Raw genomic sequence first — 17,222 nt, forward strand, 5'->3', positions numbered from 1 at the left:
TGATGAAAAGAGATCGTTTAAAGGGTTCAAAAAATCTAAAATAAATGATTATTTGATATGTATGATTAGGGCTGACCTTGATTTACAAAAACAAAATCAAATTAAAGCAGAAAAATAAATCAATATATAATATTTAATAGTTTGATTTATAGGTGTGCATTTTACGCACACTTGGTCACAGATGCTAGTATTTTTGAACATTTGACCTAGCGCCAAAAACAATAATGCAAATTAACCAGTGTTGTCAATCATTGACATATGCCAGGCTGAAAAAATCAAATAATATGTGATCCACTTTTTATGTAGAATATTGAAAAAAAAAAACAATTTTTTTTGGTGTTTTTGCATCCAAAAAAATGGTTTGTTTACATTACAAACACGTCATTTAAAGGGTTAAAAAATGTGACAGTTATTGAGTATTTGGTATTTTTATTTACAGCCCAAGTTGATGAAATAGAAAAAAAGTGTAAAAGAATTAAAAACAAACTGTATGAAATTTTTTTTTGACATTATTCCACAGGTGTGCCAAAAAGGCACATTTGGTGCTTAGTAAGGGCCTTGCTGGACGGGATATCAGAGGGTTAAATATACAAATACTACTAAAATATACAAAAGCTAACTCTATATTGCAGATAACAAACATGTACAACCTCTAAGGATATAATACAGGTAATAAAGGACATATCCAAGGTAAAAATAAAAAGAAGGTGCATGGGTTTGTGTTGTGCGTAACCCGACAACCTCACGGATTCATGTTGTTATTGATTTTTTCACTTTTGTTGTCACTTCAGATTTACTGCGCAGGAGCTGAACGTCCTTCGGTTTGTTTGCTCATGTCAGTATATGTGAACCCACACAACAGTAGTTTCTCATGTTCCTGCTTAGTTAATATGTGACCTTTCTTTACACTTTGTTACATTCCAGTCCGCTGATCTCACTCCGAAATTCAGACAAAACCATCCAGGATATGAGGACGAATAAGCTGTTACATGTGTCACCTTTTGTCGCAGTTCTGATTTACTACATCCTGCCTTCTTCTCGTGTTTATTTAACCTTATTTGCATGGATATGACCTAAGGATCAGTGGTTTAGTAATTAACTCCCATGCTGGTGTTTACTCCATCTGATGTAAATCCTCATTATTAACTACCTAGCCTTTGCGGTCGCTGTCATGCATGTCATGTTTTGAGATTTTACGCTTCTGCAGGATGTACGTTTGCTCTTTTTAACGTACCGCAGTGAATAAAAAAAAAAAAAAAAAAAAGAAAAGAAAACTGAAGAGCAAATGTATAGATTATATTTATCAATGCTTCTTTTTCATGGCTTTGAGTCTAAAATTTCTGCTTTTACATTGAGTTCATAGATAATATTGAAGGAATGGCGGCTAAAATGTCAGTGTGATGTAATTTTAGAATCTAGAAACAATCCACTCAATGATTATACCTGCTTTAAAAGAGCCGGATAACTAATAAAATGAAAAAGAAAAGCTGATCAGTATCATGTTACAATATGAATTTATAAGTATTAACCTGAAAATATACTTTTTTTGTTTTCTATGAAGATGGAATAAAATGTTTTTTATCTCTTCTCATTAAATGATGGTGATAAAGTGATTTATTGTTATAGATAAAGTGTGGAATCATTGAATCTGGTAAAAGGTGTTTACTGATGTGTATAAATAGGGGTAAAAATTGTATTTTATTCTTCATTGTTTTATTTTATTTTATATTAAGTTGTTTTATTTTCCCTTTATTTTACTGTTTTTACTCCATTTTGCTCATTCTCTTTTCTTTTTCTGCTTATTTATGATCAGTTTTATTCCACTTGTTTTTATTTTTTATTTCCTTTCATTTTGTGATGTAATATTTTTTATTGTATTCTTCTTTATTTTGTTTTACTTTTTCCTCTGTTTTTCCTGTTTTTCCTACATTTTGCTCATTCTTTTGTTTTCTTTTTAAAAAATATTTATTATCAACTTTATCCCACTTGTTTTTATTTTTTTTTGTTTCATTTTGTGATGTAATATTTTATTGTATTCTTCTTTATTTTATTTTACTTTTTCCTCTATTTTTCCTGTTTTTACTACATTTTGCCCATTCTTTTTTCTTTTTTTAAAAAAATATTTATTATCAACTTTATTCCACTTGTTTTTATTTTTTTGTTTCATTTTGTGATGTAATATTTCATTTGATTCCTCGTTATTGTTTATTTGATTCTTCATTATTTTGTTTTTCCCTGTATATTACTGTTTTATTACATTTTGCTCTTTCTTTTCTTTTTAAAAAAATATTCATCATCAGTTTTATTCCATTTGTTTTTATTTTTTGTTTCATTTTGTGATGTAATATTTCATTTGATTCCTCGTTATTATTTATTTTATTTGTCATTATTTTGTTTTTCCCTGTATATTACTGTTTTATTACATTTTGCTCTTTCTTTTCTTTTTAAAAAATGATTCATCATCAATTTTATTCCATTTGTTTTTATTTTTTTGTTTCATTTTGTGATGTAATACTTCATTTTATTATTTTATTCCTCATTGTTATTTATTTTATTCTTCATTATTTTGTTTTTCCCTGTATTTTACACTTTTATTACATTTTGCTCATTTTTTTCTTTTGTCTTTTAAAATGATTTATTATCACTATTATTCCACTTGTTATTAGTTTTTATTTACCTTCTTTTTGTGATATTTTATTTCTTTTTATTTTATTTTACATGTCTGAAAGCGAAATCATTTCAGCTTTATGGGCAAAAGTGTGTATTGTTTTAACATGAAAATTTACTGTCATGTGAAAAATATCTCATCATGGTAACATTATTTGCCATTTTTAATAATATTCAGTCTGACTTTTGGTCACAAAATGGTACAAAAGTCATAAAATCAACATAAACGCTGCGTTCTAATTATAATTAAACTCCTCCCTCCTTTCACTGACCCCTCTGATTGGTTGATTTCGCTGTGTGCAGGTCAGCTGTTCTTCGAGGCCGAACCAACTGACCTGGTGAAAGGTGTTTGCATCCAGAACTTGGTGAAAGTGTTCGGCAGCAGCTACAGACCGGCTGTGGACGGCCTCAGCATCAGCTTCTACGAGGGCCAGATCACTGCTTTTCTGGGTCACAACGGGGCTGGGAAGACCACCACCATGTACGACATCCACATGTTCTTTAGATTTCATATTTAATTCCCCCTGTGGCTGTATTTCTCCTCACAGCTCTTTATTTATTTATTTTTTTTTCTCCATATCCCAGGTCTATTTTGACTGGTATGTTCCCTCCGACATCAGGGACAGCCACCATTTATGGAAAGGACATCTGCACAGACATGGACACCATCCGTCTGTCTCTGGGAATGTGCCCTCAGCATAACATCCTTTTTCAGTAGTATGTGGAATACCTCTTTAAATATTCATCTTGAAGATATTTTCAACATTCTGGGATTATTGACCCTTTATAGGGCACATATTACATATTACATTACTTTAGTGCAGGGGTCTCAAACTCATTTTCCTTCAGGGGCCACATTCAGCCCGATTTGAACCCAAGTGAGAAAATAACCAGTAAAATAATAAAATAATAACCTATAACTAATGACAACTCCAAATTTTTGTCTTTGTTTCAGTGCAAAAAAACACACCATAAATTATGAAAATACTTACTTTTATAAACTATGTGAATAACCTGAAAAAACTGAAATTTCATAAGAAAAATAAGTGCAATTTTAACAATATTCTGCCTCAATTTATTATTTCTACATGTGCATTATGGATCGGCTCTACAAAGACACTAAACACTTAGTAACAGGCAGAAAATAGTTAAAATCATGCTTAATTTTCTTTAGATATTTCAGGTTGTTCATATTTGTTCAGGTTATTCACATGTAATTGTTAAAGGATAGTTTGTAAATGTTAATATTTTCATAATTTAATGTTTTTGCACTAAAACAAAGAAAAAAGTTGAAGTTTTTAATTCAAGAATTTTTTTTTGCTTAATTCAAGATTTTTTGCTAAATTTGAGATGTTTTTTTGGCTTAATTGAAGATTTTTTTTTTCCTTAATTCAAGCAATTTTTTAAAAATTTTTTTTGCTTAATTCAATTCAAGACTGTGGAATTTTTGCACTTGGCAAAAACATAAAGGGTTAAGTCAGATTATTGAGCATTACACCAGTGTCTTACAGGGTGGGGAAGCAAAATTTACAATGAACATTTAGTTGTTTTTTTCTCAGCAGGCACTACGTCAATTGTTTTGAAACCAAACATATATTGATGTCATAATCATACCTAACACTATTATCCATACCTTTTCAGAAACTTTTGCCCATATGAGTAATCAGGAAAGCAAACGTCAAAGAGTGTGTGATTTGCTGAATGCACTCGTCACACCAAAGGAGATTTCAAACATAGTTGGAGTGTCCATAAAGACTGTTTATAATGGAAAGAAGAGAATGACTATGAGCAAAACTATTACGAGAAAGTCTGGAAGTGGAGGAAGCAACAAAAAACGTACCAAAGCTTTTATTAAAGCTCTCAAATCCAAAATCCTAAAGAATCCAACCAAATCCATGAGAAAAATGGCAATTGAACTTGAGGTAGACAACAAGACCGTTAGAAATGCAGTAAAATATGATTTGAAGATTTAAGTTCTCATGACTTTCAATAAACTAATTGGCCATACTCTGTCTTTCAATCCCTGCCTCAAAATATTGTAAATTTTGCTTCCCCACCCTGTATACATACACTACAGTGCAAAGTCTTATTCCACCTTTATTTGTGTTGTTTTTGCAGGGTTGAAATGACTATACATATATATTTCTCATTCTCTTTTCTTCACATACACCAAGAAAATACAGAAAATATGTGCACAGCCTTAGAAACCACACAAAAAGCAGAATTAAATGGGTTGTAAAGGTTAAAGTGACTATATGGCGTGACCTCTGACCTCATGTGTATCTGACGTTTACATCGGACTGTATTCTGTAACATAGAACATAGAAGTTTTATATTTGATCTAAGTCGTACTGTTTGTGTAACTGTGTTTTTGCTTTCCGTCAGTATGACTGTTGCGGAACATATCCTCTTCTACTCGCTGCTGAAAGGCCGTCCAATCGCAGAGGCTGAGGAGGAGGCGGAGAACATGCTGCAGGATCTGGGTCTACCCCACAAGAGAGATGAACTGACCCAGAACCTCTCAGGTTGGTCCCAAAGCATCATATCCACGTTCATAAACTATGATGGATGTGCCACAAACTCATTGTGACACTGCTGTGACTCAGGCGGCATGCAGAGGAAGCTGTCAGTCGCCTTGGCGTTTGTGGGCGGGGCTAAAGTGGTGATCCTGGATGAACCCACTTCGGGGGTTGATCCTTATTCCAGACGCTCCATTTGGGACCTGCTGCTCAAATACCGTGCAGGTAACACTGACACCTACTGGACACATACTGGTATAACACACTGAGGTCATGGAGCTGCTGAGGGTCTAAAACTATATTAACACCCCCCCACCCCCCCGAAAGGGAGGAAAGGGGTTTTTTGGTTCGGTTTGTTTGTTTGTTTGTTAACACCCTAGCAGCAGAACTACTGGTTGAATTCATGCCAAATTTGGTTTGTAGATTGCCAGTGACCCAGAATAGATATGATTGCATTTTGGGAACATTAGGTCAAAGTTAAAATTTTTTATGAATTTTTAAAATCTTTTTTTTTTTCCCATTTGCTTATAATGGGTGAAATTTCAAATGTCTTTCACATCAAATCCATCGGTTGAATTCATACCAGATTTGGTCTATAGATTGCCAGTGACACAAAATAGATGTCATTGCATTTTGGGAAAAATAGGTCAAAGTTCAAATATTTAAGAATTTATTAAATCTTTTGTTTTTTCCCATTTACTTATAATAGGCAAAATTTCACATGTCTGTAGCAGCAAAACTGTTGGTTGAATTCATACCAAATTGGGCTTATAGATTGCCAGTGACCCAGAATAGATGTGATTACATTTTGGGAAAAATAGGTCAAAGTTTAAATTTTTAATGAATTTTTAAAATCTTTTTTGTTTCCAATCTGCTTATAATGGGTGAGATTTCAAACGTCTTTAGCACCAAATCCATCGGTTGAATTCATACCAAATTTGGTTTATAGATTGACAGTGACCCAGAATAGATGTGATTAAATTTTGGGAAAAGTTGGTCAAAGTTCAAATTTTTTATGCATTTTTTACATCTTTGTTTTCTCCCATTTACTTATAATGGATGAAATTTCAAATGTTTATAAAAACATCAACTTTGTTTCAATTTACTTCAGACTTGCCACATATATAGAGGTAATTGATATGCTGACATCAGCACATGCATAGACATGATGACATCAGCTGGTTCGATGCCAAAATAAGATACAATATGTGTGAGGGGCGGGGCTTGTTGTGCCTGGAACCACTTGTTTGTTTGTTTGTTTGTTTTTTAACACTTTAGGAGCAAAACTATTTATTGAATCTATACCAAATTTAGTGTATAGATTACCAATAACCCGGAATAGATGTGATTACATTTTGGGAAAAATAGGTCAAAGTTAAAATTTCTTATGAATTTTTTGAAAAAAAAAAAATTCCCCCATTTACTTATAATAGGTGAAATTTCAAATGTCTATAAAAACATCAATTTTGTTTCAATTTACTTCACACTTGGCACATATATACAGGCAATTGATACACTGACATCAGCACATGCATAGACATGATGACATCAGCTGGATCGAAGCCAAAATAAGCTAAAATACGTGCGAGGGCGGGGCTTGTTGTGCCTGGAAGCACTTGTTTGTTTGTTTGTTTGTTTGTTTGTTAACACTTTAGCAGCAAAACTAGAGGTTGAATTCATACCAAATTGGGTTTATAGATTGCCAGTGACCCTGAAAAGATGTGATTACATTTTTGGAACAGTAAGTCCAAGTTCAAAAATTTTTTTAATTTAAATTTCTTTTTTCCCATTTACTTATAATGGGCAAAATTTCAAATCACTATATAAACACCAATTTTAACTCAGTTTACTTAAAATATTGCAGATATATAGAGATAAATTTTAGACATTACTGCAAAATTTCTAAGTGGTAGCTAATTTTTTAAAATTTTTTGTTAAATTTTGAAATCTTTTTCTTTTCCCATTTACTTATAATGGGTGAAAATTCAAAGTGCTATAAAAACGTCAATTTTAACTCAATTTACTTAAAATATTGCAGATTTTTGGAACAGACAGAAGGAATAAATCTTAAATTTTTTCCCCCAATTACTTATAATGGGCGAAATTTCAAATCACTATATAAACATCAATTTTAACTGTTTACTTAAAATATTGCCGACATATAGAGATTAATTTTAAACATCACTCTGCAAAATATCTAAGTGATAGCTTTTTTTGAAATTTTTTGTTAAATTTTTAAATCTTTTTTTTCCCCATTTACTTATAATGGATGAAATTTCAAATGTCTGTAAAAATGTCAATTTTAACTCAGCTTACTTAAAATATGGCAGATGTTTGGAACAGACAGAAGGAATAACTCCCCAAACTGACACAGACTAAACCTTAAACTCCTCTTCATTCATTCGTTTTCTTTCTCAGTCTTTACTTCCCTCTCTTTTTTTGTCCGTTTCAGGGCGGACTGTGATCATGTCCACCCACCACATGGACGAGGCGGACCTGCTGAGCGACCGCGTGGCCATCATCTCCCAGGGACGCCTCTACTGCTGCGGTTCCCCCATTTTCCTCAAGAACTGCTTCGGAGCCGGGTTCTACCTCACTCTGGTCCGACGGATGAAACAGGATGGAAAGGTGGGAACTTCCTGTATTTATATGTACCTGTTTTCCTTTCATGTGTGCTGGATTAGGTTCATTTTGTGAGACCTGGAGGATATTTTGGACCATCAGGACCATCATCATCCCAATTACACTAAAAAATTGCGCTAAACTGAGCATAGAGTTAATAGTATAAAGAGTTTTGTTTTTAGTAATTTTACTTTTTTCTCCTTTTAATTATATCTTGTATTTGTAACTTAATAAACAGCAGAATATAGATGATTCTGATTGTTTGTAAATATATATTTACATTTAAATCTAAATTTATATAAATACTTATCATCATATCTTATCTTACCTTACATCATATCATATCTTATCTTACTTCATATCTTATCTTATCTTATCTTATCTTACATCTTATCTTATCTAATCATATTTTATCATATCTTATCTTATCTTACATCATATCTTATCTTACTTCATATCGTATCTTATTTTAACTTATCCCACCTTACCCTACATCTCATCTTATCCTATTTTAACTTATCCAATTTTAACTTATCTTACCTTTTCTTACCTTACCTTACATCTTATCTTATTTTATCTTATCTTACCTTACATCTAATCTTATCTTATCTTAACTTATACAATTTTAACTTATCTTACCTTACCTTACCTTACATCATATCATATCATATCTTATCTTACCTTATCTTACCTTACATCTTATCTTATTTTAACTTATCTTACCTTACATCTTATCTTATCTTATTTTAACTTATCTTACCTTACATCTTATCTTATCCTATTTTAACTTGTCCAATTTTAACTTATCTTAACTTATCTTACCTTACAGCTTATCTTATTTTATCTTATCTTATTTTAACTTATCTTACCTTACATGTAATCTTATCTTATCTTATCTCAACTTATACAATTTTAACTTATCTTACCTTACCTTACATCATATCATATCTTATCTTACCTTACATCTTATCTTATCCTATTTTAACTTATCCAGTTTTAACTTATCTTACCTTGTCTTACCTTACATCTTATCTAATTTTATCTTATCTTATTTTAACTTATCTTACTTTACGTCTAATCTTATCTTATCTTAACTTATCCAGTTTTAACTTATCTTACCTTACCTTACATCTTATCTTATCTTATTTTAACTTATCTTACCTTACATCCAATCTTATTTTATTTTAACTTATCCAATTTTAACTTATCTTACCTTACCTTACATCATATCTTATCTTACCTTATATCTTATCTCACCTTACCTTACCTTACATCTTATCTTATCTTATTTTATTTTAACTTATCTTATCCCACCTTACCTTACATATTTTCTTATCTTATCTTACCTTATATCTTGTCTTGTCATATCTTATCTTACCTTATATTTTATCTTATCTTAACGAAGGTCCTTCTTATTTCATTGTTTTTCTTGAGCTGATGGAAAAATGAACTGAAAAGTCTGATAAAGTCTGTATATTTGTAATAGAATAAACTTTTTTTTTAATTTTTTTTATTTATTTATTTTTTTTACGTTTCCTCCTGCAGACGAGCTGTGACTGCACTGAGGACTGTAACTGTAAATGCTCCAAATGCTCCAAGTTTAAAGCGGACCAGGAGGACGGCCAGACCACGGACAGACAGATGGACGGTAAGGTCGTCATTACAGCGTTACTGTCTGGGCTGCTTTATGGATCAGCGCCTCATGCCAAGTCCATTGTCAGCCTCTTTAAACCTGATTTCAGTCTGGTCCACTTAATCAATTAGACAGTGGAACATAATCCCATTGTCCTAGCAGTGAATAGTGAACAGGAGTCCGTCCACTTACTGTCCCTGCTGTCGATATGCCCTGTCCGTCACGTCCTGTACTTGAATTTGTTGCATTTTTTTTCCCTTATTACCACCAATTCTGCAGCAAATAATTCTCAACTAACCTGACTTTACATTTTAGAGTGATTAAATGATGTTAACCTGTTAAACCCTGACCATATTTTCAGGGGAAAAACGCCTAAAAAGGCATACCCAAAGTAAATGAAGAATTACTTCACAATAATAAGGTTCATATGGATGTTCTTGGTGTCCGTGGACATTTAGAGACCTCACAGAATCTATTCCCATTGTCTAAAATATTGTATCTATTACTATGCCTGAGTAAACTGTAACAAACTAAAAGAGAAATTAGAATTTTTTTATCCTCGCCTGTTTTTTTTCCGGCTGGATTGACGATGACATGCATAAATGAATTGTTTGTGTCGGAGATTTTTAACCCTTTCATGCACGAATTATGAGAACCTTAGTCAAGATTTTTTTCTTCAGTGTTTAGCCATGAAAAAAACAATGCGATTGAGTGTTTTTTTTTCTATGGAGTCACAAAAATATCCATGCATTTAATTTTTGAAGTAAAGAAACATGTGTTTAAAACCCAATATCAGAAAGTGATATGAAAACAATGAAATAAAAACATTTTTAATGCTGCTAATCTGATGTCTTCTCACATTTTAACATATTCTAATGCTAGTAATTACTCACTTCATGGAGATAATATGCAAAAAAAAAACCTTCTTGTCTAACAAATAACAATTGATTTACACTCAAACATGTTAGTGCAGATCAGGTTTATCAAGAACAGTAAAGTTACAGTAATGATCTGAATTACAGTGTATGGGATGGTGCATAAGCGTCCACTGTGTTGGCTGATATGGAACTAAAACAACAAAACCCATGAATATACAAGAGAACAGCTGGAGAAGAACTGTCCACTGGAGTGGCCAGTGCATGAAAGGGTTAGCATAGCATAAGCTCACAGCTCTTAGCTCATAGCATAAATAAGTCATACTCTATGTGGACAAAAGTATTGGGACACATTGAATTCAGGTGTTTCTTTTCTAACAGGGGTCTGGGATATAAAACAATAATAGCAAATGTTCTAATATAGTTTTATATCGGGATGAATATCATTGCATTGATTAGTTTGGTTTAAATTGTTATCTTTGCTTCCAAAATGTCTCAGAGATGGTTTTTGCTTAATTTCTCTCAACAATGATTTGTTTTAAATCCATGACTATGATTTTAAATGTTCTTCCTCTACATTTCTAAAATATTTTTCATGCTCTGACTGTAAATACTAATTTTCTACCACAAATAACTTTAAGGAAATATTTATGTTTATAAACTATATGCAACTGAAAAGGACTCTAATTCATGAAAAATTGTAGCATTTTATGTCATTAGATTTTTTAAAATTTTATTTATATTCAAGTTTTTATTCTTTTTTTTTTCTTGTTTTGGTGGTTTTTTTTTTTTTTTTTTTTTTTTTTTTTTGCTTGAAGAGTTATTTATATTATTATTATATTATTTATATAAGCCTTTTTGGCGTCTAACCTCTCCAGCAACAAATTAATTTCATCAGCTTCCTCCTGCAAGGGAAACAAAAAAAGGACAGAAAAAGCACAGCACCCCTGCAGGTCTGGGGGAAAACACACTGTTGAGCCGCATTATGTAATAAAAGTTCAAAATGTAATAAGAATGTCATGTCATCTTGTAATAAAGCCGCATTATATAATAAGCTAAAGCATTTTGTAATAAACTACGTCAACGCATTATATAATAAATTTTGTCATATTATGTAGTAAGTTATTACAATTTGAGAAATTTATTACAAAATGCACTTTTATTTTTAAAAAATGTAATAACATGGTTCATTATGCAATAACAATCCAAATTAATACAATTTCAGAGCAATTTAGAAGAAGTTAGTCACAGGAGCAGCAGGTAATGTAATCAGAACTTTAACCACACAGTTTGAAGATTAATTTAGCACATTACATTTTCCTGAAAATAAAAATGTGTCAAGTGCATTTTGTAATAAACTTCTCAAATTGTAATAACTTACTACATAATGCGAAAAAATGTACTACATAATGCACTGAGGTAGTTTATTACAAAATGCGTCAGTTTATTACATAATACGGCTTTATTACAAGATGACGTGACATTCTTATTACATTTTGAACTTTTATGACATAATGGGAATTTATTACATAATGCGGCTCAACACACACTATAACAGAAAACATATACATATAAACTTATAGGTCTTAACATTACGTTCCAGCTCAAAAAACATTCTGTGAATCATTTGCTGTTACTGCTCACCTTCAGGTAACTTGGAGAAGATCACCGCCCTGGTCCACCATCACGTCCCGGAGGCCCGTCTGATCGAGGCCATCGGTCAGGAGCTGACGTACCTGCTGCCGAACCGAGACTTCCAGCCCAGAGCCTACGCCAGCCTGTTTAGAGAGCTGGAGGAGACGCTGGCGGACATCGGCCTCAGCAGTTTCGGCGTGTCGGACACATCTCTGGAGGAGGTGGGCGGGCTGTGATTTATAGGTTGAAATCAGAAGACTTAGTTACATTTACAATTTACATTATGGCTCATGGATTTTAAAAAATGAGGCCATAAATCAAACTGCCAATAACTGACTGTGAAGAAGCAAGATTAGCTACTGGAGCACACATGATATTTTCATTTTCGTTGCTAAACAAATATTTGATAGCAAGCGTGAGAGAAAGTAAGAGATTAACTGAGGCAATCTGTCATGAAGTCATTGCCTGACTTTCACCTTTTCAGCAATTACGCTGTTTCATGAAGCCGCTCCACTGCTTTGATTAATGAGAGCATCTGTTAATCTTTGGTCCTGACAGGAAAGTAATCTGTTTTCTTCTAGATTTTCCTAAAAGTCACTGCTGATGGGAATGCAACCAACAGGAAATGCATACAAGGTAAAAAAAAAAAAACAAAACATGAGAGGCACATGAGTTCAGTGTTTCATCTATCCTTCTTTGTGTGAACTGTTTCCTTTCTATCCCACTCTCTGACTCTCAGATAAGAAATCATTGCAGCAGATTTCTCGAAGTAGTATCTGTGGATTCAACAGAGTGACAGTTGATGTGGGACCGCCCAAAGGTGACGGTGGCTTTATGCTAAACTGCTTCGGGCAGTTAATGCTGTTGTTGGGAAAAGTATAGAGCAGGGGTGTCAAACTCATTTTGGTTCAGGGGCCATATTTAGCCCAATTTGATCTCAAGCGGTCCAAACCAGTAAAATAATGACTTAATAACCTATAAATAATGACAAATCCAAGTTTTTCTTTTTGTTTTAGGACAAAAAAACCTCCCAATTAACCCTTTCATGCATGAATTATTAGAACCTTAATCAAGATTTTTTTTCCTGAGTGTTTTTATTCCTCTTTAGGCATGAAAAAAAAAGACAATGTGATTGAATTTTTTTTTTTTTTTTTTTTTTAAATCAACCTGTTTTTCATGGAGTTACAAAAACATCCACTCAGCTACACCATGAATTTTATTCTTGAAGCAAAGAAACATATATTTAAAACCCAATATCATCAAGTAATATGAAAACAGTGAAATGAAACCATGTTTAATGCAGCTAATCTGATGTTTTCTCACATTTTAACATATTCTAATACTAGTTATTACTCACTTCATGGAGATAATATGCAAAAAATAAATATTAACAATTGATTTCCACTCAAGAACCAATCAAGGACAGCAAAGTTACAATAATGGTATGAATTGCAGTTGATGAGATGATGCATAAGTGTCCACTGTGTTGGTTGATATGGAACTAAAACAACAAAACCCATGAATATACAAGAGTAAAGCTGTAGAATAACTGTCCACTGTAGTGACCACTATGCATGAAAGGGTTAAATTATGAAAATATTTACATTTTACAAAAAAGATCTGAATAACCTGAAAAAAAAAGAAATTTCATTTGAAAAATTCACGCAATTTTAACAAAATTGTACCTCGACTTATTATTTATGCATTTACACACAATGATTGGTTGATCAATTGATGTTTTTATTTCGAATATGAATGTCAAACAGAAGAAAATAAATAAACAAAACACTTAAACATGAGACATATAATACATATTCGAAAAGGAGTGAGAAGAAGTATAACTTATAAACTCCCACCCCTTCTCCTTATATAATTAATAACAATAATAACCTTCCTAGTCTAATCGTATCTATACTATATACCATAATATGACTGATACTTACTATTAAATAATTTGGTTTCTGGCTTTATATTATTATGAACAAATATAATATGATTTACGTAAACACATAATACAATAACATATATGTAAATACATATACATACATAGATCTATACACCCACACATATACCCTATACATATATATATATATATATATATATATATATATATATATACACACACACACACACACATACACACCTATACATACATACAGGTTTAGGTTAGTTTATTTCATACACAGACATAATACAGAACATATGGAACAAAAATAAAATAAAATAATAATAATAATAATAATAATAATAATAATAATAATAATAATAATAATAATAATAATAATAAGCAGAAGAAGAAGAAGAAGAAGAAACAATGCACAAATAAAAAAAATCAAACAGTAGAAAAATAATAATAATGATAAACAATACACAAAAAATCAAATAATAGAAAAAAAGAACTGTTGTGCCTGAAAGGGAGTAGGAAGAAGCCACTGCTCATCCAGTCCTACCCCTGATTCCAGTCCTCAGACTGTTAGTGCTGAATCACTTGATATACAACATAAGATTGTGATTATCGTACACACACTTACCACATACTTGTACATCTTTATATCTCCCAGTGATCCCCAACACCTCCCTCATCCCTGTACCTCTGAAAAATTGTGTCTTTGTACCTCCTTTTAAATTCTTTCATGCTTGGACATTGCTTTAACTCTATATTAAATCTGTTCCACAGTCTCACCCCACTGACTGAAACACAAAAACCCTTCTTAGTCGTGCGTATTAAGTGAATTTTAAAGTTAATTTTCCCCCTTAAATTATAACTCCCCTCATGAATACTGAATAATTTCTGTCTAATGTCACATAAACATTTGGTAACAGGAAGAATATTATTAAAATTTTGGAGTTTGGAACTAAAATTTGAACAATTTCTACGATATTACATCTCTTATTATTAACACAACTCACAGCTCACAGTGGATCCATAAATGCACAAAACATTTAGTAACAGGCGGAATATTGTTAAAATGGCACATTTCGGGTTGTTCATCTTTGTTTTTACGTATGTATTTATTTACATTTTATTGTGAAAGAATAGTTTTGTAAATATTAATATTTTCATAGCGTAATGTTATTTTTTTCACTTAAATTTTTTCCACATAATTTTTCACAAAGAAAATTTGTAATTGTCATTATTTATGGGTTATTGTGTTGTTTTTTTTTTACTGGAGATCACATTGGTCTGTATGTGGAACCTGAACCAAAAGGATTTTGACTACCTTGACTGTTCAGGTTAAGTTTTGCTTTTTTATCCTGCAGGGCCGGAATGGAACCTTTGGCGGGCCAGATTTGGCCCCCGGGCTGCATGTTTGACACCTGTGGTATAGCCTCATTTACACAGCACTTCTGTTACGGGAATATTTTTTGCCTTTATTCCGGAACGACGTCTGTGTAAATGAAATGGTGGCATCATTTAGTCCCACCTTTGTCACAGCTCTGTAACGCCTCTGGAGGTAGTAAGAGAGCCATGATACACTGCCAAAATCGAAATCTTACAAGTATATTTTTCTCATTTCTAGTCAAAAATATCTCATCACACTTAAAATAAGACATAATGACCTAAAGAGTAAATTTTCAGTGAGATATAAGAACTTATTTTTAGACAAAGCTTGAAAATCTGATTTCAAGAAATCTTACCAAGATCATTCTCACTTGTTCTACTGGCAGATTTAAAAAAAAAAAAAAGGGTCTTTTTTCTGGGATCTCTGTAAAAGTGGTTTGTGTATACAGTAGAGACAAATTCAGCTTTAAAATCATATGGTGTCAGGCCAAAGGTGCTTTTCCAAACAACAGCAACAAGCATTAAGCTTTGGGCATTTTGACGAGCGTCACACTGACAAAAGATGCTCAATTATAAGCCTGAAGCCGTAACAATGCATGATGTATAAACACTGCATTATGTAATAGCTCAAGAGGATGCAAGTCAGTTTTAACCCTTTAACTCCTGAGACATGAGTCCAGGTAAACATGCTGCTGTTTCAGGTTCATTACAGCTGCTGTAAGTATGTGCTTGTGTTCCTTTACTGCAGTGGTTTTGTTTTACTGCGTGTTTTAGGGTCAAAACAGGGTGGAATAACAGAAAAAGACAAAAAGAGGAGTTAAAGTTTTACAAGATTTTACTAAATAAGGCACTCAGAATGTACATCAATAAGAGATGTAGGATGTTGAACATGCACTGTGAAATGGAACACACTGAACGACAACAAGGATTTGAATTTTGAACTCCAAAAAGCAGTTATACAGTCAAAACATGTATAACATATATATATATATATATATATATATATATATATATATATATATATATATATATAGTAAAAATAAATAAATACATAAATAAAAACAAGGAAAATAGTGTTTAAAAACAGCCTAAACTGTCTATTTTTATAGTGAGTTGGTCTCACTCACTGCTCTGTGTTTTACCCCCCATTTCACAGATGGTGGAGGGTGCACTGAGCATGCTCAGATGTCTATCTGATGCAGTCTGCAGTTTCACCACTAGATGTCACTATATATAATGCACATTGAACCTTTAACCCTTAAAGACCCACAACTATTTTTATCACTATTTCCAAATGATGTTGTTTGTGATTTATCACAATTTATTTTAACTTCCTACAACCCAGGAAATGTCAGCAAAGTCCAAGCTTTTTTTTTTTACATTTTTTATTAAATAAGTGCCTATATTGGAAACATCATGATGTAACAGTTTTTTCAGATGTAGTTTTTAAAATTTTTATGGAATGTCCTTTGTGGTGGACAGTTTTCTTTTCTTTTCTTTTCTTTTCTTTTCTTTTTTTTTGTATAAAGTTGCAAAACTCTTGTCCACAAATGTGGACAGAAAACCTATAGCTGGGTCTTAGGAGGATAATATTATCTTCTGACTTTTGCATTTTTCTGTGAAAATCACCTCTTTAACTATATTTAATTTACTGATCATGTAGATCAGGGGTCACCAACCCTTGTCCTTGAAAGCTACTATCCTGCATGTTTTAGATCAGGGGTGTCAAACTCAGATCCTCAAGGGCCAGTATCCTGCATGTTTTAGATGTTTCCCTCTTCCAGCACACCTGACAGGTTATCAGGCTGCTGCAGATCTTGATGATAGGCTTATCATTTGAATCAGGTGTGTTTGAAGAGGGAAACATCTAACACATGCAGGATAGCGGCTCTCGAGTACCAGGGTTGGTGATCCCTGATGTAGATTTTCATAAAAGCTCAGAGTAAATTCAAAGTTTATTGGATCAAATCAGAAAAAAAGATTGGAAA

At 32.4% G+C, this 17,222-nt stretch overlaps 1 protein-coding gene across 1 annotated transcript in view; it reads left to right on the plus strand.

Annotated features, from left to right (window-relative positions):
* Window positions 1-17,222, plus strand: part of abca4a (ATP-binding cassette, sub-family A (ABC1), member 4a) — a 129,295-nt gene that overhangs the window by 63,683 nt on the left and 48,390 nt on the right. Inside the window, 9 exon segments of the mRNA XM_030123010.1 lie at window positions 2,971-3,148; window positions 3,253-3,384; window positions 5,053-5,192; window positions 5,274-5,411; window positions 7,639-7,814; window positions 9,354-9,456; window positions 11,967-12,172; window positions 12,533-12,587; window positions 12,691-12,827. Coding sequence (XP_029978870.1) covers window positions 2,971-3,148; window positions 3,253-3,384; window positions 5,053-5,192; window positions 5,274-5,411; window positions 7,639-7,814; window positions 9,354-9,456; window positions 11,967-12,172; window positions 12,533-12,587; window positions 12,691-12,827 — 1,265 coding nt within the window.

Source organism: Sphaeramia orbicularis, chromosome 20, assembly GCF_902148855.1.
Source record: "Sphaeramia orbicularis chromosome 20, fSphaOr1.1, whole genome shotgun sequence".
NCBI classification, from domain to species: domain Eukaryota; kingdom Metazoa; phylum Chordata; class Actinopteri; order Kurtiformes; family Apogonidae; genus Sphaeramia; species Sphaeramia orbicularis.